General features: G+C 38.0%; 2 protein-coding genes across 2 annotated transcripts in view; one reads left to right on the top strand and one right to left on the bottom strand.

Moving 5' to 3' along the window:
- LOC137625717 (uncharacterized) overlaps positions 1-2,393 on the top strand; it is a 6,639-nt gene extending 4,246 nt beyond the window's left edge. Inside the window, exon 6 of the mRNA XM_068356616.1 lies at positions 1,765-2,393. Within this exon, the coding sequence (XP_068212717.1) occupies positions 1,765-1,984 (220 nt within the window). The 3' untranslated portion in view covers positions 1,985-2,393. The remainder of the gene's footprint in view (positions 1-1,764) is intronic.
- A 7,145-nt stretch (positions 2,394-9,538) lies between these two features.
- LOC137625714 (adhesion G-protein coupled receptor D1-like) lies at positions 9,539-21,722 on the bottom strand. Its single transcript, XM_068356613.1, has 18 exons — positions 20,650-21,722; positions 19,862-20,010; positions 19,498-19,666; positions 18,701-18,882; positions 18,046-18,262; positions 17,595-17,774; positions 16,589-16,707; positions 16,160-16,358; positions 15,707-15,841; positions 15,235-15,346; positions 13,160-13,382; positions 12,622-12,783; positions 12,364-12,467; positions 11,617-11,828; positions 11,150-11,387; positions 10,717-10,879; positions 10,013-10,090; positions 9,539-9,736 (listed from the first exon to the last, which is right to left on the bottom strand). Exons 1-18 carry the CDS (start codon positions 20,846-20,848, stop codon positions 9,587-9,589), a joined length of 2,991 nt encoding a protein of 996 aa, XP_068212714.1. The 5' UTR covers positions 20,849-21,722; the 3' UTR covers positions 9,539-9,586.
- Positions 21,723-24,031: the final 2,309 nt, after the last annotated feature.

Genomic DNA, 24,031 nt, shown 5'->3' with positions numbered 1-24,031 from the left:
GTAGTTTAAGGTAGTTCAAGTATGAATATAGTAGCCACTGTAGTCTATATTTTTCATCTGGCGTTAAACACCGTTAGGATAAATGGCATATTTTTATTGATATGAATCCTTGGTTTATTGAACCCTATGAGTACCTAAATGTTTATATTCTTTTCTGTGTGTAGCTTACAGTGTCAGGATGATATTTTATGAGGGTTCATGAAAGGAGCTAGCCTCTCTGACCCTTCTCCTGTGTAGGTCCCAGAATGAGGACCCAATGACTTGATGATTAAGAAGGTATTTAGTGTCTAAAGGCAAACTCAATTAGGACCAGCCTCGCTTACCGCTGGCTTCCACCTCTTTCACTGTTGTTTCAGTCTCTCTTAGTGCTGGTCTAAGCCTCTGTCGCTTATGGCCTTAGCCTCTCTCACCGCTGGCCTAAGGCTCTCTCATCATTGGTCTCAGCCTCTTTCACTGCTGGCCTAATCCTCTCTCACCACTGGCATAATCATCTTTCACCACTGGCCTCAGCCTCTCTTACCGCAGGTCTAAGCCACTCTCGCTGATGGCCTTAGCCTCTCACCGCTAGTCTAAGGCTCTCTCACCGCTAGTCTAAGGCTCTCTCACCTCTGGTCTCAGCTTCTTTCACCACTGGTCTAATAATGTCTCACCACTTGCCCAAGCCTCACTTACTGCGTGTCTAAGTTTCTCTTGCTGATGGCCTTAGTTTCTCTCACCACGAGCCTAAGGCTCTCTCACCACTGGTCTCAGCCTCTTTCAATGCTGGCCTAATCCTCTTTCAATGCTAGCCTAATCCTCCCTCACCGCTGGCCTAAGCCCCTTTCACCATTGGCCTCAGCCTCTCATATTGCTGGTCTAAGCCTCTCTCATTCATGGCCTTAGCCTATCTCACCTCTGGCCCAAGGCCCTCACCATTGGTCTCAGCCTCTTTCACCGCTGGCCTAATCCTCTCTCACCGCTGGCCTAAGCCTCTTTCACCACTGGCCTCAGCTCCTCTCACCATTGGCCTTAGCCTCTCTCACCGCTGGTCTCAGCCTCTCTCACCACTGGCCCTATCCTCTCTCATTATGGCTTGCATAGTTGAAAGACCTTGTGTCTGGTTGTAAGGGTTGGGCAATCCACAACACCAGCCTCTCTCTACACAGGCCTTAGCATCTAACCGCACTGTCTTAACCCTCTCCTGTCAGTGACCTCAGCCTCTGTTGCCACTGGCTTTGACCTTTCTTACCACTGGCCTTTGCCTTTCTCACAGCTTACCAATGCGTCTCTCACCACCGGTCTCAGCCTCTCTGACCACTGGTCTCAGCCTCTCACCACTGACCTCAGCCTCTTTCCACTGGCCTCAGCCTCACTTACTAAAGATCTCTATAGGTCCAAGGATGATGATAGCTGAGTAAGAGATTCAGGACAGTATGCAATGTCCTTTATTATGCTCAAAACAATAATCTGTGACTAACCCGCTTGGGGTGAACTTCTTCCTCTTGTAGCCTGAAGATGTCTTGGTCCAACCAGCCTAATCATAGAATTTACAAAGTTTACAATGTCTCTCTTATAATACGATCATTCATGATATCATAAAGGTATTAGTACTCTAGCAATACTCATAATAGTGAAAAACCAATCAATAATAGATTTTTTGAAACTTCTAGCCCGTATTTGAAAAAGTTTCATGAGCGTGCAGCTGAGGAAGATCCACGCAACTGAATAAAACTGATAACAATAGTAATAATAATGAAGACGATAATGATAATGTAAACCTTGCAGAGACGAGAGCCCCGACTGCGGAGAGCGCCTCCTCTGTGAGAGCAACCAGCAGGCAGTCAGCCGAGGGTTCCTGGATTCTCTCGTCACCTACGTCAGCGGCTTCAGCGTGTCGTTCTTCCTGCGCCAGGCGCCTGTGTCGCAGAACCTGGAGGCCATGAGAGCAGGGAGGAAAGGGCAGAACTGCATGGAGCTGTATCCGAAGTGCGCCATATCGCTCTAGTCGGCTGGTCTGCCCTAGGAAGCCAGTTCACCGCTCAAGTGAGCTGGTCTGCCCTAGGAAGGCAGTTCACCGCTCTAGTGAGCTGGTCTGCCCTAGGAAGGCAGTTCACTGCTCTAGTGAGCTTGTCTGCCCTAGGAAGCAAACTCACAGATAAACGGTCGTTTACAATGCTCTACGAAGGAGTCTTTCTGAATTTGTGTATTAGATATTTTATTTCGTGCAGAGTCGGATGGGATGGGCAATCCTGTGTCCTTTTAAAATGTTTCTGTTATATTTTGATAACTGCATTATAGTGTGGTTCAAATGCAAAATTTTTATTGGACATGCAATCCAGTGAGTTTGTTTGGTAAAGCATTTTAAAACAAGGAAGAAAATGATGAAGTTAACTTACAGTGGAGTTAGCGACCTCATCCCATAAATGAAATATATATATATATATATGTATATATACTATAATTTTACTATCGTAAAACTTTTTTAATTCCTAAATAGTATTAGAAAAGTTTTCCCTTCTGAAGAGTTTTAAAGTAACAGAGAAACAGTATACTACTTTTCAACTCTGTTCTATATATTTATCGTATAAAGAAGATAGTTCAATATATATCACTGGTCAAACTCCTTTTTAATATGTGGTGTTTTCCTCTTAAAGGAAAATTAATTGTTCTTATATCTCCATTTTCCATGGCATTTCCGTCAATGGGCATTAAGTAGTCTTAAGATAGGTTAAGATACTCTCTAAAGATAGAGAGGACTGTTATATTAAGTAAGAGAAAGAAAGATATTTTATTGATTTTTTAAAGTAAATGCTACTATTATTGAAATATTTGATTAACCCTTTTACCCCCAAAGGAGGTACTGGTATGTTTCACAAAAGCCATCCCTTTACCCCCATGGACGTACCGGTACGTCCTTGCAAAAAAATGCTATTAAATTTTTTTTTTTAATATTTTTGATAACTTTTTGAGACAATTCAGGCATTTTCCAAGAGAATGAGACCAACCAGACCTCTCTATGACAAAAATTAAGGCTGTTAGAGCAATTAAAAAAAATATAATCCAAAATGTGCTGGAAAAAAATAACCCCCTGGGGGTTAAGGGTTGGAAATTTCCAAATAACCTGGGGGTAAAAGGGTTAATATTAATTAATATCAGTGCGGACAGTGCACCGCATGCGTTGTGACGTAGGCCTTATTGAAGTGTCTTTTTAGCATCCTTTTGACCTACAGCTGCACCCACTTCCTTATCCTTCTACTTTATCTCCATTCCACTTTCTTTTATCTTGAGTCCAATCTCTTATAACTTATATGGGGGTGTATAGCAGGGTGAGGGAGAGTTATATCTATTTGCACCCTGGTACTGAATAACCTTTGGTCTCAAATTAAATCAATAAACATTTTGTGTCATCGTCTAGTGATTTTTATGGAGAAGATATCTCAAACAATGTGTGGTTAGGTATTTTCAACAAATTTTTAGGCCTTTTGCAGTGGGTAGGCCTATATCCAAGAATTAACAAGCTAACCTGTATCGAGATTTTGACTAAAACTAATAAAAGCGAGATTTTCTTTTATAACACTTGTCACCTTTGGAGTTGTGATTGGACCAGAAGCATTGTCAGTTAAAAGATCTGGTCTGTTGGATTCAGTGTCCAATACCTACTACCAATGTTCATATAACCCTATGTTTATATGGTATAATCAGTAGAAGGCCAAGAACTCTACCTTGTGGAACACCAGAGATTACAGTCCTGTAGTTACAATTAAGCAAGGGACGTACTATGAAGTCTACACCGAACAATATAGACTCAAGGGTTGGCACTATTCCCGTAACCAAGTTACACCAGAAGGGGGTTCTTTAAAGGTCAAATTGTATTATATTTAGTTGAACATAAACTCTGAGCCACAGTTCTTTCTTTGGACTTGATGATCCCAAACAAAATCGGATCTGTTCATTTTACGAAGGTCATAAACCTCATGTTTTTTTTCCAAATGAGCATGTTTACAATACTTTTCATGGAACAAGGGTTTATTCTTGATACTGCTGTTCAATTCCTGAGAAATAATACTCTTATCAATTAAGTTGGCAAAAGATTCTTTTAAAATACCAGCTCTTCTTTATTCAACTGTAACTAATTTGAATGTAAAAGATCTTGAAATAAAATTCAGATCCATGTGAGATATATTATCTTCCAAGAGTATGAAATACCAGGGACTTTGCTCACTCCAAATTACAAACAAAATTGAAGCATGACCTCAAGTCCAATGTGAAATCAAGGAACATTAGCTCAAAGCAATTACCAGATTCGTCTCTTGCCTTATTTATGATTTTCTCACTTCCTAAAACGGAGCAAAAGGTACAAGTTTTTAATCAATGATAATCAATAAAAAAATCAGGATCCAACCAAACCCTAAAGAGACAATTGTAATCGGCAGCAAAGGCAAAAGAGGCCTATTTCCAAGCTAATTTGGATTGCAATAGATGAAACATGAATTGAAGCTGTTTTGCTTGCCTCAGAAAGCCTTTGTAACATCGACATGGGAGCTGCTTAGCCTTGACTTGAGCCCTATCCACATGAGGGCCAAATTCCAGCGGGTGAGCAGATTAACCCGTAAGTCTCGCATTTACGCAGTTACCAGATCAAACAGTCTAGTGCAGAAGGCACAGGCAGGCAAACTTTTGAGTTATACCACACACTGGGCAGAGTGCAATCAGAATTATGTCTGGCAAAGTTGTCCATAGTCAGGTGCCTATGCCATGCCCCAACAATGGTCACGGGCACTTCAATGGCTGGCTTGTGGTTTTTTATTCTATGATTACTTTTACATTTTAAATTGAAATAAGTAATGCAGAGGATTGCTGCTTTTGAGAGACCAAAGTTTTGTAACATAGAATATTATAATACTGCAGTGAAGGCAAATGAAAGCTTATTAGTATTACCAAATACTATGTGGAAATACACCCTGAACAGACTGATTTAGGATTTCGCTTAATGTCTCTAATCAGAATAATGTTAAATCCAAAGAAAACGCTATATTGTACGGGAAAGCAAACTCAATACTTAAGATAATCCACACCAGATGAAAAAAAAATACCTGATAAATACTGGTCAACATGAGGGAGCCAACACACCATGAAAAGAATAGTACCCTGCTAGTGAATCACTCTGAATGGAGGGACAGTAACAATAGTTTTAGTTTTGAGAATGAGGACAAAGAACAAGGCAACATCTTAATCAACTATTAGGTATTGATGGTCCTATTAAATCTGCCCAACATGCCATTTGAAGAAAAATAAGAGGAAAAATGAAATTGGTGGAGAATCGTACTTGAATGTACCCTCAAGGGAGAGAATTCTAACTCAAAACAGTGGAAGATCCTGATACGGTGGCTATCCAGGACCAGACAGCATTGGTTTGAAGAGTTGCTTGTCAAAGTTTTGTTTGTTTAATATCACCCCATCTTTTGTGAGACACGGGCTCTTGTGCTGGCAGCTTGTTCTTATATCTAAGGAATCTCTTCTGCCCTTTCCATGTGGGTGGGAAATGTAAACACTGAATAGATATAGCAGGTAGCCTCTTAAATGATTATGAAAGGTGTAGAATATTAGTGTTGTCAGGTGTACGAGGAAAGAGGAGACTGCATAAGGAATGTCCTGTAGTTTTTTATGTTTGTGTAGGCAAAGGAAAGAGTCGTGCTTAGCGAAGGATCTAATTTCAAACTGTCTAGCCAATCCATGAAGGATTATGTAACTCTCTAGTGATAGTATAGCAATGAGTGGCTGCTGCCTTAGCCAACATCTTAGCTAAGTAAACTTTTTTTTTATTTGCTAAAGAAATATAGGATCCCAGTGCAATTTGGTATATAAGGTACACTGCACAGAACTAAGAAGAAAATCTAAATAATAAGTGATTATATTTCAACTACATTTTGCACTTTGATATCAGTGCTTTCTACTTGTTCTCTTGCCTCATGTATTCCATTGTTATGCATAGAAACCTGCTACTAGGGTAAGATGCCAAATACATATAATTTACCACATATTTTTGCCCTTTTGTGCTGTTTTATTTTACAAGGGACAATGTTTTTTTTTCCTATAAGACAAAGGGTTTTTTTCTTCTTGATTTCTTATGGAGGCATAGGTTTTCCTTATTTCCCACTAGGCATGGATTTTTCCTTATTTGCCAAAGGCATGGATTTTTCCTTATTTGCCAAAGGCATGGATTTTTCCTTATTTTCCACAAGGCATGGAATTTTCCTTATTTTCCACAAGGCATGGAATTTTCCTTATTTTCCACAAGGCATGGATTTTTCCTTATTTTCCACAAGGCATGGATTTTTCCTTATTTTCCACAAGGCATGGAATTTTCCTTATTTTCCACAAGGCATGGATTTTTCCTTATTTTCCACAAGGCATGGAATTTTCCTTATTTTCCACAAGGCATGGATTTTTCCTTATTTTCCACAAGGCATGGATTTTTCCTTATTTTCCACAAGGCATGGAATTTTCCTTATTTTCCACAAGGCATGGTTTTTTCCTTATTTGCCAAAAGGCATGGATTTTTTCTCATTTTCCATAAGGCATGGATTTTTCCTTATTTGCCACAAGGTATAGATTTTTTCTTATTTTCCACAAGGCATGGATTTTTCCTTATTTTCCACAAGGCATGGATTTTTCCTTATTTTCCACAAGGCATGGATTTTTCCTTATTTGCCAAAAGGCATGGATTTTTTCTCATTTTCCATAAGGCATGGATTTTTCCTTATTTGCCACAAGGTATAGATTTTTTCATATTTTCCACAAGGCATGGATTTTTCCTTATTTTCCACAAGGCATGGAATTTTCCTTATTTTCCACAAGGCATGGAATTTTCCTTATTTTCCACAAGGCATGGATTTTTCCTTATTTTCCACAAGGCATGGATTTTTCCTTATTTGCCAAAGGCATGGATTTTTCCTTATTTGCCAAATGCATGGATTTTTCCTTATTTTCCACAAGGCATGGAATTTTCCTTATTTTCCACAAGGCATGGATTTTTCCTTATTTTCCACAAGGCATGGAATTTTCCTTATTTTCCACAAGGCATGGATTTTTCCTTATTTTCCACAAGGCATGGATTTTTCCTTATTTTCCACAAGGCATGGAATTATCCTTATTTTCCACAAGGCATGGTTTTTTCCTTATTTGCCAAAAGGCATGGATTTTTTCTCATTTTCCATAAGGCATGGATTTTTCCTTATTTGCCACAAGGTATAGATTTTTTCTTATTTTCCACAAGGCATGGATTTTTCCTTATTTTCCACAAGGCATGGATTTTTCCTTATTTTCCACAAGGCATGGATTTTTCCTTATTTGCCAAAAGGCATGGATTTTTTCTCATTTTCCATAAGGCATGGATTTTTCCTTATTTGCCACAAGGTATAGATTTTTTCTTATTTTCCACAAGGCATGGATTTTTTCTTATTTTCCACAAGGCATGGATTTTTCCTTATTTTCCACAAGGCATGGATTTTTCCTTATTTGCCAAAAGGCATGGATTTTTTCTTATTTTCAACAAGGCATGGATTTTTCCTTATTTTCCACAAGGCATGGATTTTTCCTTATTTGCCAAAAGGCATGGATTTTTTCTTATTTTCAACAAGGCATGGATTTTTCCTTATTTTCCACAAAGCAGGAAATTTTCTTTTTACCAGGAAGGCAGGGATTTTTCCATATTTTCCACAAGGCAAGGATTTTTCGAATCTCTTGAAAGGCAGATAAAGCTAGAGTTAGAACAAGACATCTACTTCAGATATTTAGCTGTCCTTAAAAAACATGATTTAAGTCTTGATAAGGATTGATAGAAAAACTCAAGTGAATGCTTAGCAAATTGTAATTGAAATCCTTATGTGCTATTGAAGAATCTCATATAATTAAAAAAAGATAAACAATCCAATAAATAAAATGCAATCGTCATTTGCTTGGACAAGAATTTGGCTCTTATGGTCTGGCACAGGGGCAGGGAGGCCATTCAGTTTACAGCTTGCCATCCGGGCCGAATACTATATTGTACCGAATAGTGATCAATATACCAAATTACTTGTATCTTCATAGTTTGTTGGAAAATTATCATTAATGTATCATTACATTTCATATCATACTATGATTACATGGAAAAGATCTTTAAAGATGTCTTTGCATTTCATATAACAATATGTTTACAACGTGGAGAAATATATTCTTTTCATTACTGTTTCTTCAAGATCTTAAATCTTACAAGATATTTTGGTTATTGTTAAAAGAACAAATCAAATAGCAAATAGCATCTGAAATAGCAATTAAAATCATAAAGTGCTAAAGATAAAAAAGCTATTTTGATTTCACTATGGCTTGAACACTAGCAAAAAAATAGTGAATTAATCTGGTCCAAGTGATTCATGATTACTCCAGTGATCTGAATTCATTCGTCGTAGATCAATTTTTCAATTTTCCAAACTTCAAGAGGTCCTTCAGAACTCGGGTGTTTTTGATGAGAAAAGTGCGGTCTTCGATTTGTTGAGTTGTAGGGCTTTCATTACTGCTGAAGTTTTGACAGAATCGAAAGCTTTCTCATAATCTGTTATGTCTTTATAAATCCTGAAATGGAAAGGAAGAATTGGTATAAACTGGCTGTTTTTAGGTTTCTTGACTAGTGTCAGTTAGTAGGATTATACCAGCAAATTAAAGTATAGTGGTTTTTATTGTTGTGATACACATGGTAAATTGTGATTGTACCATTTGATCACCGAATGGTACAGAAATGGTACCACATAGCCAATGTTAGTGGCAAGAGACACCTTTTTTTCATGATGGTAAAATGTTCAATGGTAGATTAGCTTTTATAATTCATTAATTTGAATTATAAAATCAATTTAAATACAGAACGGATGATAATTATTCCAAGATCTCTGTAAATTTCCATATTTTTGGAAATATGCCTCAAATAATGGCATATACATCCAATATACTCCCAAGCAAGGTATGTTCTGTATGCAGAATGCCATATCTAATATACTCTAAAGAATGTTATATTCTATAATGTAATATAAAGAATCCCATGGAAAATATAGTGTACTCTTTAGAGTGACATGTGCTGAAATATAATTCTGAGAATACCATAGGACGTTGCTGTATTTTATAGTTTAGATAAGCGTTTAATGTGCTCTAAAGATTAAGAGCCCAAGTGTATTCTAAAAAAGTCCCTATAGCATTTAATGTACTATAGTAATTTTTTTTAGCGAGGCAGATTTGCACCGACTCGCAGCGGTGCCCTTTTAGTTCGGAAAAGTTTCCTGATCACTGATTGGTTTGATTTATCTTGTCCAACCAATCAGCGATCAAGAAACTTTTCCGAGCAAAAAGGGCACCGCTGCGAGTCGGTGCAAATCTGCCTCGCTAAAAGAAATTGACTATGGGCAGTGTATTACAAAGACTACTACAGAACTACAGAGTTTATTAAGTATTGGCTGATCGTCTAAGGAAACCCAAAATACTTACCAGATTTGGCGGTGGCGAAGGGACCCTTGGAGGAGGAGGGGGAGAAGGCATCTGGTTTGGAGGAGGAGGGGGAGGGGGAGAAGGAACTTGGTTTTCAGGGGGAGGGGGGAGGGGGAGGTTGGTTTTTAGGGGGTTTAGGGGGCTGTTTGGAAGTGGGAGGTGGTTTTTTCGATTTGGCCCCCTTCGAAAGCTTGCCGTCTTTGGCATTTTTCGCTGTGTCCTTCATTTTCTGAAGTATCTCGCCCTGCGAGAAAAGGAAACAAGTGAAAATATGAATTAAGACTTATTAAGAGTGAAGCTGGGAAGGGTCATTGAAAATATAGTGAAAATACACTTACATCGAACCGGCAATGGGAAGAGGAAAAAGACATTTCTTATATATCTTCTCAAAAGAATATTGGAACTTAGAGTAAATTTGACTCAGATAAGCCGGACAGCTAAACTAGAATAGCCTAAACACAAACCGAGACAATGAGTCCTTAATAATAGGATATTACGATAGAAATACAATTATACTTACTCTTCTCTTGGAGGCATTCGTCAGGACCCCACGGAACTTTGACGACAGGAATCCTATTGAGATGAGCACGACTACGCCCTGAGAGGGAAAATTCTCATAGATATACTTGATGTATTATATAACGAGATTCTTGATTTCATTAATTTTTTATTTAATAACTTAATAAGGATTTTTTTCATTGACATAAATTCTCAATTCAAAATTATAGTTTACCATTCAAAGATTATATCAGTTTTCTGTGATGGTTTCATAAGAAAACTAGTATGTATAACAGGTGTAACTATGGTATTTTGGTCCCTATCTGCGATGCAGCTCAATTGCGTGACTAAATTATGTATCAGCAGAATTAGATGATTAGTTGTATATGAATATAGAGATCATTAGAATAAAATAAGCATAAATATTCTCTATCTTCTCTTTTATCTTCTACATTATTTTTCTCTTTAGTAACCATCCGCCAACACCTAGCTTCTGTTTCTTGACCCATAAGTGACTTTTATTTTTAGATTTTCCTAGGCTTGTGTCTGTCTATTCAAGATACCTTTATGGAGCCCTTGGGCTTATAGCATCGGGCTTTTCCACATAGGTTTGTAGCTTAGCTAGTGATAATGATAATACTCATAATAACGATAATAATAATAATAACAATACATAGTGTATAAAATTACTGTTAACCTATGAATTATATGGGAGAAATAACATACCATGAGGCTATTCATTATTTGGAATATTGGGTAGAGACCGGAATACCCATCGTTTATTCGGATGTAGGAGAAGACGCCTATAATCCAGGTACAGACGAAATAGATCATGACGATGGTGCTTCCAGATATAAACGAACTGAAAGCGGTTTGGATTACCATATTTCTGGAAATAGAATGGAAAAATAGTGCGTTTGAGATTAATGATAGTAAAAATATCCAAATTGTTTGCCACGCATCGGCCCTATAGAAGAATTTGCTTAAGATTTGGGGAGGGAATTAATATACTGAAAGATTCAGAAAAGTTAAATAGTCATATGTGGGAGAAGATTAAGGGCTCACATGATAAGGAGAAATAGATAAGGCTTCAAGTTATACGTTGATAACAAGCATAAGTGAATACATGGGAAACAGCTCGAATACCGGAAATACTCACAGTTTCTTCGAATGGTTCACGTTGAATAATATGACGCAAGCGAAGAAGAGGGACACTCCCAAGCACACTATCACAGGGAAGAAGAAAAGTAGAAGCTTAGTGCTGTTAAACCACGCTACGAAGCAGCGCGGGTCCGTTCCGAGGTCGTGGATGAAGAAGCAGAGGCTGATGCCAATGACTATCAGGGTTACTCCGAAGGACACCAAGCCGTAAGACTGCAACTGACCTGCTATTATACCTGGAGTATCCAAAATAGAGAGGAATATTACTCATGGGTCAGTGGCCTACTTTCACTTTTTACTGAAATTAAGATATTACTACGCCTAAAGAAAACCTGACTGACCTAAACTTTGACTGAATCAACAATAACTCATCAATCGACTAGTAAAATACTTTAAACACATCTCTAAACATTATCATGGATCTCTATAGACAACAAGAAAAGGTGAAAATGCCTGATAACTCACCCCTAGTAGTAGCTTTGAAGCCAGCATGACCTAGCATAGTGACCCACAGAGCTGACAGCAAGTAGAATCCTTGGATCAAAACGCCAATTGCCGCGCACTCGTGCCGTCCGTGTTGGATTGATTCTAGGTCGCTTAGCATCATGCCAATCGATCCTCCAAAAAGGCAGGCAGACAAGACAAGGCCAGAGAGATGAAACTGATCTTTTAGGTCCCTGGGCAAAAGAAAGAAATTACTGCAAGAAACCCCCTGAAGAAAAGGTAGTATGGACACTTGTCTATTATGTATGTAATTTTTGCAATAGGCTTTTATGGTAAGTTAGTACATCTTTTAATGATACTACAATGATGATAAGTGCATTGACCATATTTGCTGAGAGATCTGGAATACCTTGTTGGGCAAAGTTGTGTGGAAAGATCAGTGAATGCGTATTGTTAAAAAGATTTAGTGAACCAGAGATGAAAGACTCCTCCAGGGGTCATAAACTTACATAGAAGGACTAGTAAAGATTGGAAGTATGAGTGTCATAGATTAAAATTGGTTTATTGTTGATAAAGCAGACAAAGAAAATGATGCTGTGTGTCAGCTCTACATACCTTATCAAAGATATAAGCAAGTAGAAATTGGGGAAGATGAAAAAGAATAGGGATTAATCTCGAGGAAAGTGCGAGACCCAGGTCTCAAAAGTAGAAACACTGTAAGAGCTGGGGGAAAAAGGAAAAAAAGAGAATTCCAGATTTAAAACTTACCCAGACAGTGCAACGACTAGAATATAGAAGAGGAGGCAAATATCCGAGAAGATGTACAAGAAGATCTTGATGCCTTTCAACCAGCCCGGCTCGTAAGGTGGTATCTGGGAACATAATATTTTCATTGTCATTATACATATGTATAAATATCTCCTTGGTCCAGTCATCAACATCACCACTTAATTTCTTGAGAAATTTTCTATTGTGCATACCTATAAATATTAATTTACATACAAACATATGCGCTGTGTAACCCACCCTTTCTTCTCTGTGTTCCGATATAATTGCGTAAGAACCGAACAGCTTGCAGGAGCACTTCGTAACATACTCGGTTGTTTTTAAGAGGAGACAGCCATCAGAATCCCAGGCCCCCTTTTCTCCGATCTCTGAATTCCACCAGACGCAATGTCTCTCGTATATCTGATAGATGAGATTGGTAATTCCATGAGTCAAATGGTGATTGTTTACGAGTAAATAAGTAAATTGTGGGAATTAAGATCAATTTGGTCAATATGTTGATTATGGTTATGTATAGTTATGAGTAAGTGATCTGTGGTGAATAAGTATATAAATAAATTAACGTCAACTAAGGTTTAAGTCGTCAAACATTAGCACAGAAATTAATATTTGCAAAGTCAAATAAATTTTGTATTAGATGTGATCAAAACTTGATGAATATATAAATTTAAGAAAAGAAAAGCAAAAATAATATTAAAAGTAAATTAGGTAAGGATAAATGACAATATATACAACATGAAAACAATATTTTCTTAAAGAGTGCTTTGGCTAGACTTACCATTGTGTTCAGCTCGTCGTGATGGAAAGTTGGGTGCCTGATCGTTAAGCTAGGATACTTGTGACCACCTATGAACTCCACCGGATGGGCATGTAGCCCCGCTCCACTAGGAGAACAGTCTACGACAGTTGAGTCGGGTGGTAGACTAGCTGGAGGGTACACATTCAAGCTGGTCTTGATGACGCGTGAATCTAGGGTGTGTTCTGCTTTGTCGTTTAAGGAACTGTTGAGAGAATTATAATGATCATAATAAAGAATATAAAACCTTTGCCCATGGCGTTTGACACTGGTGGTGGTATGCACTCTCTGATGAGAGATTCCTCATGATTGTTGTTATCGTTGCAACTGATGATAATGCTTCTATCCATATTTTTAGTTAATTGAAGAAAAGTGAGTATGATTTCTTACTGAAGAATGAAATACCACTATCTATAGATAGTTTGGTATCTTATTAGTAATGTCCCTGCTGGATGATCGCTCAAACTTGTTTGTTCCTTTAGTGGCTGCAACCCCACCATCCTCGTGAGTTAAGTATGGGGGGGTTTAGGGGACCCTATACAGGCTAGAAATTCATATATATTTTTATTTTTACCAGCCAGCCGGACTAGTTACCTAACAAAATTACCATCCAATCAGAAAATCATCTAACCAAAATGTGTCGGATTTCAGTGAATTCAACCCTTGGTAAAATGACACAGAAGACACTATATTATACAATTGTTCATAATTAATATGCCTTTATTTCAAGAGTATTTTGATACTGTTGTTCAATAAATAATTAGAACAACTTAGAGAATTAACCCAACAGCATACAATGCATTCATATGGGGAGTCCTGTCAATTTCATGTTGCTGTAAAATGCATCAATTCAAAAGAGTATTTACTTCACTTAGGTATTTCACATATCAACATGTGTTTATATGGATGATATGATCACGAATGTTAAAATCTGCTTGTCTTATAATCACGAGATTACGTGAGATTCAGCGAGATGCGTCCTATACATATACAGTGGTAATAAAATCAACGATACATTTGTCTTGTAAACATCTGACACGATTACTGTTTGGTAGCTTGGGGCGACCGGACTACGGCGAATTTCGAGCCAAGCTATAGGTCTACCTGCTGAGTCATCAGCAGCCATTGCCTGGCTCTCCCTGGTGCTAACTTGGGTGGAAATGGGGCTTAGGTGCTGATCATATGTATATATTGTCAGTCTCTAATGCATTGTCCTGCTTGCTAAGGCAGTGTCACTGTCCCTTGCCTCTGCCATTCATGAGCGGCCTTTAAGCCTTTAAACTAGTCAAGATATATTGATATCTACACAGGGAGCATTCGAAGAGAGCTGGTCGAATATCATGAGAGTTGAACCCATTCTTGAAAACAGTCCGTATAGATTTTACTTTATGCAGGTAGCCAAAGGTTCCAGGGTATTTCTTCTAGATGACAAAAATAGAAATCTTTTGTGTATTCGTAGTTTTAGTAACATCATCAATAGCATTATTAGCAGTAGTGATTATATTGATATTAACTAGAAAAACCTATCATACAGTGCATACCTCCACCGATGCCAGCATCTCTGTTCAACAGTGAAAGAGATTTGCATTGTTATCTGGATCAGGGGCGAGATCGTTTCCATGATCACAAAGCTGAACAGGACCAGACTTTGATTGTGCTAGACTAAATTCATTCACATACAGTATGTTCAGCTGATCGAGGAATAATGATAATGATAATAATCAAATCATATTACTGATTTACTTTTTTATCCCCAAAGGACGTACTGGTACGTTTCACAAAAGCCATCCCTTTACCCCCATGGACGTACCGGTACGTCCTTGCAAAAAAATACTATAAAAATTTTCATATTTTTGATAATTATTTGAAAAAATTCAGGCATTTTCCAAGAGAATGAGACCAACCCGACCTCTCTATGACAAAAATTAAGGCTGTTAGAGCAATTTAAAAAAAATATATACTGCAAAATGTGCTGGGAAAAAAATAATCCCCTGGGGGTTAAGGGTTGGAAATTTCCAAATAGCCTGGGGGTTAAAGGGTTAATCTATTCTGCTTACCTTGGATTAACGCGAGAGGGACCAACTTCATCCATTGAATCGTACAACACAGTGGACACAGAGACGTGGTAGTCGTCACATTCTGGGAAACCTCCGACGAGGGTTGTGGGAACTAAAATAAGAAAATATATGTATATACATATACATACAGGGAAACCTTAAAAATAGACCCTCGGTAACGTCAAGGTCTTTAAACAATGATTAAATAGGTTGCAGGGAGCTTTATCTATCACCCAGGTTTACAGCGCCCTAGGAGGTTTTAGGTTACGTTTGATAAGCAATTTGAATTATACCCTAAAATACCAAGAATTCTATAGTTTTATACACATATATACATACATATGTGTGTGTACATTTGTATAGCAAATAGAAAAAGTTTATATAGGGGGTGTAACATTCTAATAGTGGTCTCTATGTACAAGTTGAGACCTTATTAAGGAAAACTAAAAAACAAAAGTATCACGATAATTACCAAAGACCTTCTCAACTGGAGTGTCCCAGTCCAACCAAAAGTCCCGCATCTCAGTGTTTTTACTGTACTGTGGACTTGTATAGGTATTCCCTTTCAGGTGGTAGTCTTTGAGAGCCATCTTTTCTATACTCACAACTGTAGGAAAATGGAAAGAAATTTAAGTTGGTAGACTAACTAATAGAACTAGTAGTGTGGCAATATTGAAGGACACATTTTCCTAGTTAGAGGGACAGCAGTCCGGGTATGGGACACTGATAAAAGGGTATCCCAAAAATTATTGTTGAATTTTAATGAAAGTTTGTATAGGTTGGAAAGTTTATAAAAATTTTAAATCGATCCAGATCCAATTAAAAATCCTGATTTTTTTTTTTTTTTGCATTGACAGGATATGCTTTCTCAGAATATTTATAGCAAGCATTGGCCAGTCACGCAAAAGGCACAGGTTATTCTTACAAATGTTATCTGTGAACTTGGTGAAACTTTTTGGCTCTGGACTCTTCTTTTCCATCGTGATCCTCTTTCCGATGGCTCTGATGTATGTCTCGATGTCCTCCTTGACCCCAGGGGCACCTCGATGCCCGCTGTCCTCAATTTCATGCCACTTCTCAGCATTGGACTCATCCAGGATCTTGCTTGCTGCTTTGATGATATCCTATAGAAGTCAAAGTACACTTTATGTGATATTTCATTTTTTAGAGTCCTGTGGTCATATAACACTGGTCACTCTGCTTCTTCCCATATTCTAGATTACATCTTAATCCTAGAGCTTCGACATTAGATTGCGAGTGGATCATGAATAATTGATTTTAGAAATTAATTTTATACTATATTATGCAAATCTTTTACATCAGATATTAAGATTAGTATTTTCACTCCACTTACCATATAAATATTCAACTCCTTCATATCGATTTCAGACTTGAGATTGTCTATATTCGTTAGGTCGTGTACAACATCCGCCATTCCTTTGAGCTTCAGGGCATAAGGGTCCAGAGGCTTTGCTAAGAATTGACAGAGGAAAATTAGCAAATTTTGGAAATGTATGGGGTTAATTAGACATTTTTATGAGTCAACAGAGCTAGATGTGTACAAGAATAATCACCATAATGTGACAACAGAATGGTTGTATAAGTTAGGAGCCTGAAAATTTTTTTTCCGGATAGCAAGGTTGGTAGCATCGCGGACTTCTATTTTAGAGGTCCCGAGTTCGGTCCCCGCCAGGGACGCGAATACCGTGAGACCTTCTACCGGGGGCTACTCCCAGGGTGGCACCTGGGGGGGAGGTTAGAGGGGACTAGTGATAGTCCCTGCCTGCTAATGGTCGCCCGAGGAGAACGATGTAAATCGTCTCAGTGGAGACCTAAAACCAGCAACTTTAACTTTTTTAAACTAAACACTAAATGCTCATAAAATTTGTTGGCATCACTATTGCACTTATTTTTTAACTACTGAGTCAAAGATGAGCGCAACTGTGCAGAGAACATGTCAGCTGCTTTATACACCTGCACATTGTCCTGTGGTGCATTATACACTGCTTTTCATTTGAACCATCTATTCAATCATTCATAGGCTTTCCTCTCTCCTTCCATGATAACATTTGCCCCAAAAGAAAAAGAAGAAACTGTCTCAAAACAATGATCCTTCTCTTCAACTGCACTGACTTCTTTATCACTTCCATATATTGTCCTATTTCTACTCTATCAAATCGTATTTGAAAAAAAAAAACATCTTATTAGCAACATCACTTTTTTAAATATATTTGTGTTACACATCTTCCCTTCAATTTTATAAAAAAAAAAGTTGGCTCAACAAATTCTGCCTTTACTTTTGTATGGAAACAATAGTTATTTGCAAATGAATCCCCTTTTCCCGCAGAATGGACTCTTACTTCCATTGAAGTCTTGTGGTGCAGTATTGTTCTCGTTGGCCTGCCCTTCTTCGGGCGCAAGCGAGTCAATCATAGCGTTGAACATAGCCATGGCAATCTGAGTCTGAACTGGGTCCTTCATGTTTGTTTTGGCCAGCATGTGGGCAAATTCCTCTGGTGCTAGGTTTGATGGCGAGCCCTCTGTGAATGGCATAGGAAATCAAATTTAATATATTCAACTGGTTGATTAACGTGTATATATCTCTAAATCTGCATTGTTTTTCTTGTTTTCTATAGGCCCGAGCTTGGAATAATCATCAGATTATCTTTCCCCAAATGAATATTTAAAAAAAAATACACATATATATGTGTGTATATATTATGAGGAAATGTAATCACAATTTCTATATTCTTGAAGCATCGCCATGAAAAAGAAGAAAGAAGGGACAAGAAAACGAAACAACTATCTCACCGTAACCGCCCATGAAGAAGATGGTCTGATCGTCTGGCAGCCTTCGGTCCCAGTAGGCAAACTCGTCAAAGTCAGCATTGTTGAAGCCACGGTAAGATGTGTCGTCAGCATCCTTGTGGCAACCTATGAGCATCTCTGAAGGGTCGAGGAATTCCTTCGCTGGAGAGCTGTCTTTGCTATGGTGTTCGTGGCCCACTTTGATGGCATTGATGTAAAGCTGGGGAAGGTTCAGGCGTGAGTGACAGTACAGGAGAAATTAACTGATATTAAAGACTGTCAATAAAAGTGGTTCAGGCGTGAGTGACAGCACAGGAGAAATTAACTGATATTAAAGACTGTCAATAAAAGCGGTAATGTTTTTATTGATTAATAATATATGAGAATAATAGTAGCTAAAATACAGTGATAATGATATCAATATATCATTGATGATAGATAGAAGGACAAATCTCTTCCTTGAATGTTTGATCTAATGATGAGAGATACACCAGACTAATGATATATATACTCAGCAACAGATGGTTTACAATGAGGATAATGAAGAGGATATGAAGCAATACATAATGATATTAATAACAATAGAAAAAGAAGACAAAAGAGCACGGATAAACAGATGAAGAGGGAAAGAAAATCGAGAAACAACATGACATCCAACCTCCAATCCTCCTATATTGTTCTCAGAGTTCATCCATCGAATACCGATGTTGTTCCACACACTGTTTTCAAATGGTCCCAGGACTTCCAGCTTCCAGTACTTATCTCCAGTAGACACCAGGGCCACCAATGCCAAGCCCTGATGGTAGATGGCTACCCCAGGGTGACCAAATTCATCACCACCTAGGAAAAAAACATATTTTATGGCCTCTTGAATTCTGTTGACATTTCATGGCTGGGGTATTCTGGAAACACTAAATTTAAGAAGAGAGGATGAAAAAAAATAAAGGGTAATTGAAAATAGGAGATATATAAGAGATATGGTTCAAAGATTAGATATTTGTTGTTCATCATCTAAGGATAGAGAATGTCTGCTAATAATAATAATGTTCTAGACTTCCAAAATTTTGCAACTCTTCAAGTTGTGATTCAAGCAGTGATTACCCATTGAGGCCCAAGTTTCAGGTAAAGCTGTAGGATCGAGTGTACTACTGATGCTCACGTTTTTTTAGATACATTAGAAGACAGAAAACATGCGAAAGAATTGAAGGATCTGATACGGGAGGTAGTAAGGTTACTATTGTTCTGAGATCAAAGGAGTGAACGAGTAAACATTATTCAGCCGTGGTGAAATCGGTGATTACTGGGAACCACGAAATTGACACACATTCACACAATAGACCACAGCCGGAATGGACATTATCCTAGCACATATTCCCGCACAGTTAGTTGCAACGCAGACTGCTGATGAATGTCGTGCACAGATCGAATGAGATGTTTCCATCAAAAGAAATATACCTGTTGAAAGGATGTAGCGCTTCTTATCCTGGTGGAGCTTATGTACTGTGTAGAAGACGTCAAAGCTGATGTTTACCCTTTCCCAGATGCTGAGGCTGAAACCCGCTTTGCATGTACTTGGATTTTGGGAACAGTCATCGGCTGTGGCGTAGGGACTTCTCTTCAAGCACTGTAAGATTAAAAAGAATATATTTTACTGTGACAGGTGATGTAAAAATATAGGGCAGATTTATAATATTTGCATTAAGGTCCAGCTTATTATCTTTTGAAAAGTATCTATCAGAATGATAGGTAGATAGCTAAGTAGATAGATAACAGAGAGTGATTTTATTATCTTCTTTCCATTATTCTCATTTAACCAGACCTGTCCTTTTTCTGCATCTATTGCAACCGCATAACCAAATCCAAATGGTCCGTCAGTCAGCATGAACTCGGGGGCAGTTGGGTCCGCGTTCGTCATAAATTCCTCAAGTGAAGGTATATGGTTTGTAGTCGTCAAATCGTAGGCTTGGTCTGGAAAGAAACGGAGAAGGGCTACCTTACAAAGCCTTTTGGGAGGGTATTGCTGTCCTTGCAAAAGAGATAGTGCACTTTAGACATTATTCTAGGGTCTTTACAGAGTCCCCTTCGGCCCATGCTGCACTCACATTTTAGCCTTCTAATATACCTCTGTTTATACTTCCTTTCTTCCACCTTGCTGTCCACCTTCATAACTTTCGCTTCATAATGCAATTGTGAGGTTATGCCTCTATTATACATCGGCACTGGATTACCTCTCCGGTCATAGCAATGTTTTACCATTCGGCCATCAAGAAGGAATGACTTGGTATCCCTTTCATACAGTCTAACTTCTATTTATGTTGAAACGTTTCTTTTCTGACATAAACCTCTTGCAGACATGTTACTACCTCCATCACTTCACCTGTTCTGTGATTCATGACATAGCCACTCATCTTCCTTCAGACATCTCTTGCAGGTATCCTACTGCCTTCCTCTTATCGCCTTTTTTTCTGCCTAACGTCACCCGGTTCAGTTCCTTCATAAAAGCATCTATTGGGTTCAAGTACAAACATTCTCCTTGCATCCATTACAGTTTATTTATATCACAATTTATCCAATAAAGAACCATCAATAAACAGGATTATAACTCACCAAAGGCATTGGCATTTGGGTATTCAGGTGGTGGAGGTTCCGTAGGAGGCGGCTCAGGTGAATCTGGATCTGTGATAAATTTTAGGGAGTAGAAAAAAGTCAACAGAAAAAGACAAGTAACAACTGGAGTCAACTTTGTGGTCTGATCATTGGTTGCCATTTCATTCACCCGAGCGAGTTTTGAGTCATTCGTATCCATTCAGATCGGAAGTCACTCATTCATTCAATCATAACGTGTACATTACAATTGATAGGGATCTCTCCCAAGCGTTTGGTCTGGGTGATTGCGTCGCGACATTCATCTTCATAAGATTAAGAGGTTTATAATTAATTTGTATCTTATTTAAGGATTTATTTAATTAAATTTAGTAGTGAATTTTATTCTCATGGTATACTTATTTATTTTATTTATTTATTAATTTATCAATCACCTCAGACAAACACTTAACGCGAAACCTAATACCATTTCTCCCGAAGGAATAACGTTTACATTTAGTTTCTCTCAATTATAACAAATTTAAGGAGACGTTGAATCTTCATCAGCCTCTCCGTCAGGTGTTTCAGTTCCTTGCGTCCCTCTCGCCCTCAGGTGTGCCATTCCTCACTGAGTCACCTGGAACATGGAAAGAAACCGGCAGAGAGAAAGAAAAACAAAATATTGAATATTATTTGCAAGATTTTTATTACAAATCAAAAGAAATTAAGACTTGCTTTAGAGAAGTTTATTGATATGAATGTTTTCAGTAAAGTGGATTGAAATATGTTTTAGTGTTTTTTTGGCTAGTTAATGAGTATGGTAGGAAAGTAATCGTGTGCCTTTGGAACCGAGAGAGAAAGTGAGTGAAAGAGAGAGAAGGATAGAGATAGCATTCGTTTTCTAAGTTATGTTGTAATGGAAGGTTGGAGTAAGAAGGCCCAGCCAGTCTAGGTCTCCTAGAAGTCAGTGTTGGCAGAAAAAGAGCACTGTAATTGAGAACAGAATCCGAAACGGGACAGGTGACTGGCTGTGTCCCTTCACGGACCCCTTTAGTTCCCAACGGTAGTATCTCAACAGGCGGCTGGTGCCAAGGGCCAACCTACTACCTGTAGAAGGTATTTGACTATGGCTGGTGCCAGGGGCCAACCTGTTACCTTTAGAAGGCAGTTGACTTCGGCTGGTGTCAGGGGCCAACTTATTATCTGTAGAAGGCTGTTGATTGCAGCTGGGGGCAGGGGCCAACCTGCTATCTGTATAAGGTGGTTGACTAAAGCTGGTGACAGGGGCCAACCTGTTACCTGTAGAAGACAGTTGACAGTGGCTGGTATCAGGGGCCAACCTGTTACCTGTTGAAGACAGTTGACTGGGGCTGGTGGCAGGGGCCAACCATCTATCTGTAGAAGGTGGTTCAGTGCGGCTGGTGGCAGGGGCCAACCTGCTACCTATGGAAGGAGGTTGACTGCGGATGGTGCCAGAGGCCAACCTGTTACCTGTAGAAGGCGGTTGACTGTCGCTGGTGGGCAGAGGACAGTCTGCTACTTGTACAAGGCAGTGAACTGTAGTTTAGTGCTAAGGATCAACCTGGTACCTGTAGAAGGGGGTTGACTGCAGCTGGTGGCAGGGGCCAACCTGTTACCTGTAGAAGGCAGTTGACTATGGCTGATGGCAGGAGCTAGCCTGTTACCTGTAGAAGGCAGCTGACTGCGGCTGGTGGCCAGGGACACCTTGCTACGTGTAGAAGGTGGTTGACTGGTGTTTGGTGCCAGGGGCCAACCTTATACCTGTAGAAAGTGGTTGACTGTGGCTAGTCCCAGGGGCCAACCTACGACATCAGAAGGAGGTTGACTGTGCCTGGTGCCATTGGCCAATCTGCTATCTGTAGAAGGCGGTTGATTGCAGCTAGTGCTAGGGGCTACCTTGCTACCTGTAGAAGGCGTTTAACTGCAGACCTGGCCAAGGACCAACCTATTACCTGTAGAAGGTTACCTGGGGTGGTGCCGAGGCCCAACATACTACCGGTAGAAGGAGGCTGACTGTGTCATGGGCCAGGGACCAACCTATTATCCAATCGATATCCTCTCTTAGATTTTCATGGATTCTTAAGATGAAGAGTGCTTTACTTGCTTCTGTGTTCCCAGAAGCATAATTACAGAGACACTAAAATTTTGAAAAACATGAAAAGTATACAATAATTTTTTTTTTATCAACAACCAATCTAAGAGATTTATGAAACAATATTTCACTATTTTATATAAAAAAAAATCGTGGAAAAGAAACAAGTTAATGCTACACACACAATTTTATTATCTTTATCATTCAACTTCGTTTTCAGGAATTTTGGGTAAAACTTGCATTTAGAAAATATTGTAACACTCATGGGATGCTGATTGTATGTGGTGGTTGTGAGTGGGTGTTTGCATGTATATTTCCATGTAAGTACACTCATAAATGCTGTGTATAAAACTTTATATATATATAGTATATATTGTATATATGTGTGTGTATGTATGTATATATGTATGTATGTGTATTCAAATATTCATGTGTATGTAGATGCATATATATATATATGTATATATATATATATATATATATATATATATATATATTTGTATATGTATATATACATACATTTATATATATATATATGTATATATACATATATATATATATATATATATATATATATATATATATATATAAGTACACATATATACTGTATATATATATATATATATATATATATATATATATATATATATATATATATATATATATATATATATACTGTATATATATATTAATGCTTGTGGTTTCCTTACTGTGCAGTTTAAACTAAAGATAATCTAAACAAATTGCAATTTTTTCTTCAACCAAATAGATTCCTTCTTTGCTTCACCAACTACAATTCATAATCACATTTATTTTAGTCCTATTAGCAATGTATTTCATATTAAACGGATAAATTACCTCTGAAATATCTCATGTATGTATACATTTGGATGAATTAAACATATTCTTGTAACATAAATGATTAATGAATTATATTTTTTTCTCGCTCTTTTAAGGATGTTCTTCTTAGTATTTCTTGTATAGACGTTTCGCGAATGTTAGAATATTTTTTTGGGATAATTAATAATTAACAAATGTACCAATGTATCACTCATGTTCTTACGTCCCTAGCTCTCATTTATATCGTATTCTAGAAATGTTGATAATTCCCAATTGACACATCTTTGGAATCTAATATCCGATTCCTAGTTCCTGGAATCCAGTCTATTCCAATTCCCGAATTCCATCATTTAACTTTATATTCTAGAATTGTTGATAATTTCCAATTGACACATCTTTGGAATCTAATATCCGATTCCTAGTTCCTGGAATCCAGTCTATTCCAATTCCCGA

The sequence above is a fragment of the Palaemon carinicauda genome, chromosome 32, assembly GCF_036898095.1.
Source record: "Palaemon carinicauda isolate YSFRI2023 chromosome 32, ASM3689809v2, whole genome shotgun sequence".
Classification (NCBI taxonomy): domain Eukaryota; kingdom Metazoa; phylum Arthropoda; class Malacostraca; order Decapoda; family Palaemonidae; genus Palaemon; species Palaemon carinicauda.
The sequence above is the reverse complement of the archived record's forward strand: the minus strand, read 5'-3'. Positions and strand labels throughout refer to the sequence as shown.

Excerpts from the sequence above, each read along its gene's own strand:
- LOC137625714 (XM_068356613.1), bottom strand. The coding sequence starts at position 20,848 with ATGGATACGAATGACTCAAAACTCGCTCGGGTGAATGAAATGGCAACC. Across the intron at positions 15,842-16,159 it reads CAAGTTCACAGATAACATTT|TTGTGAGTATAGAAAAGATG; the intron begins GTAAGAATAACC and ends ATTTTCCTACAG. Across the intron at positions 15,347-15,706 it reads TCCAGTTGAGAAGGTCTTTG|TTCCCACAACCCTCGTCGGA; the intron begins GTAATTATCGTG and ends TTCTTATTTTAG.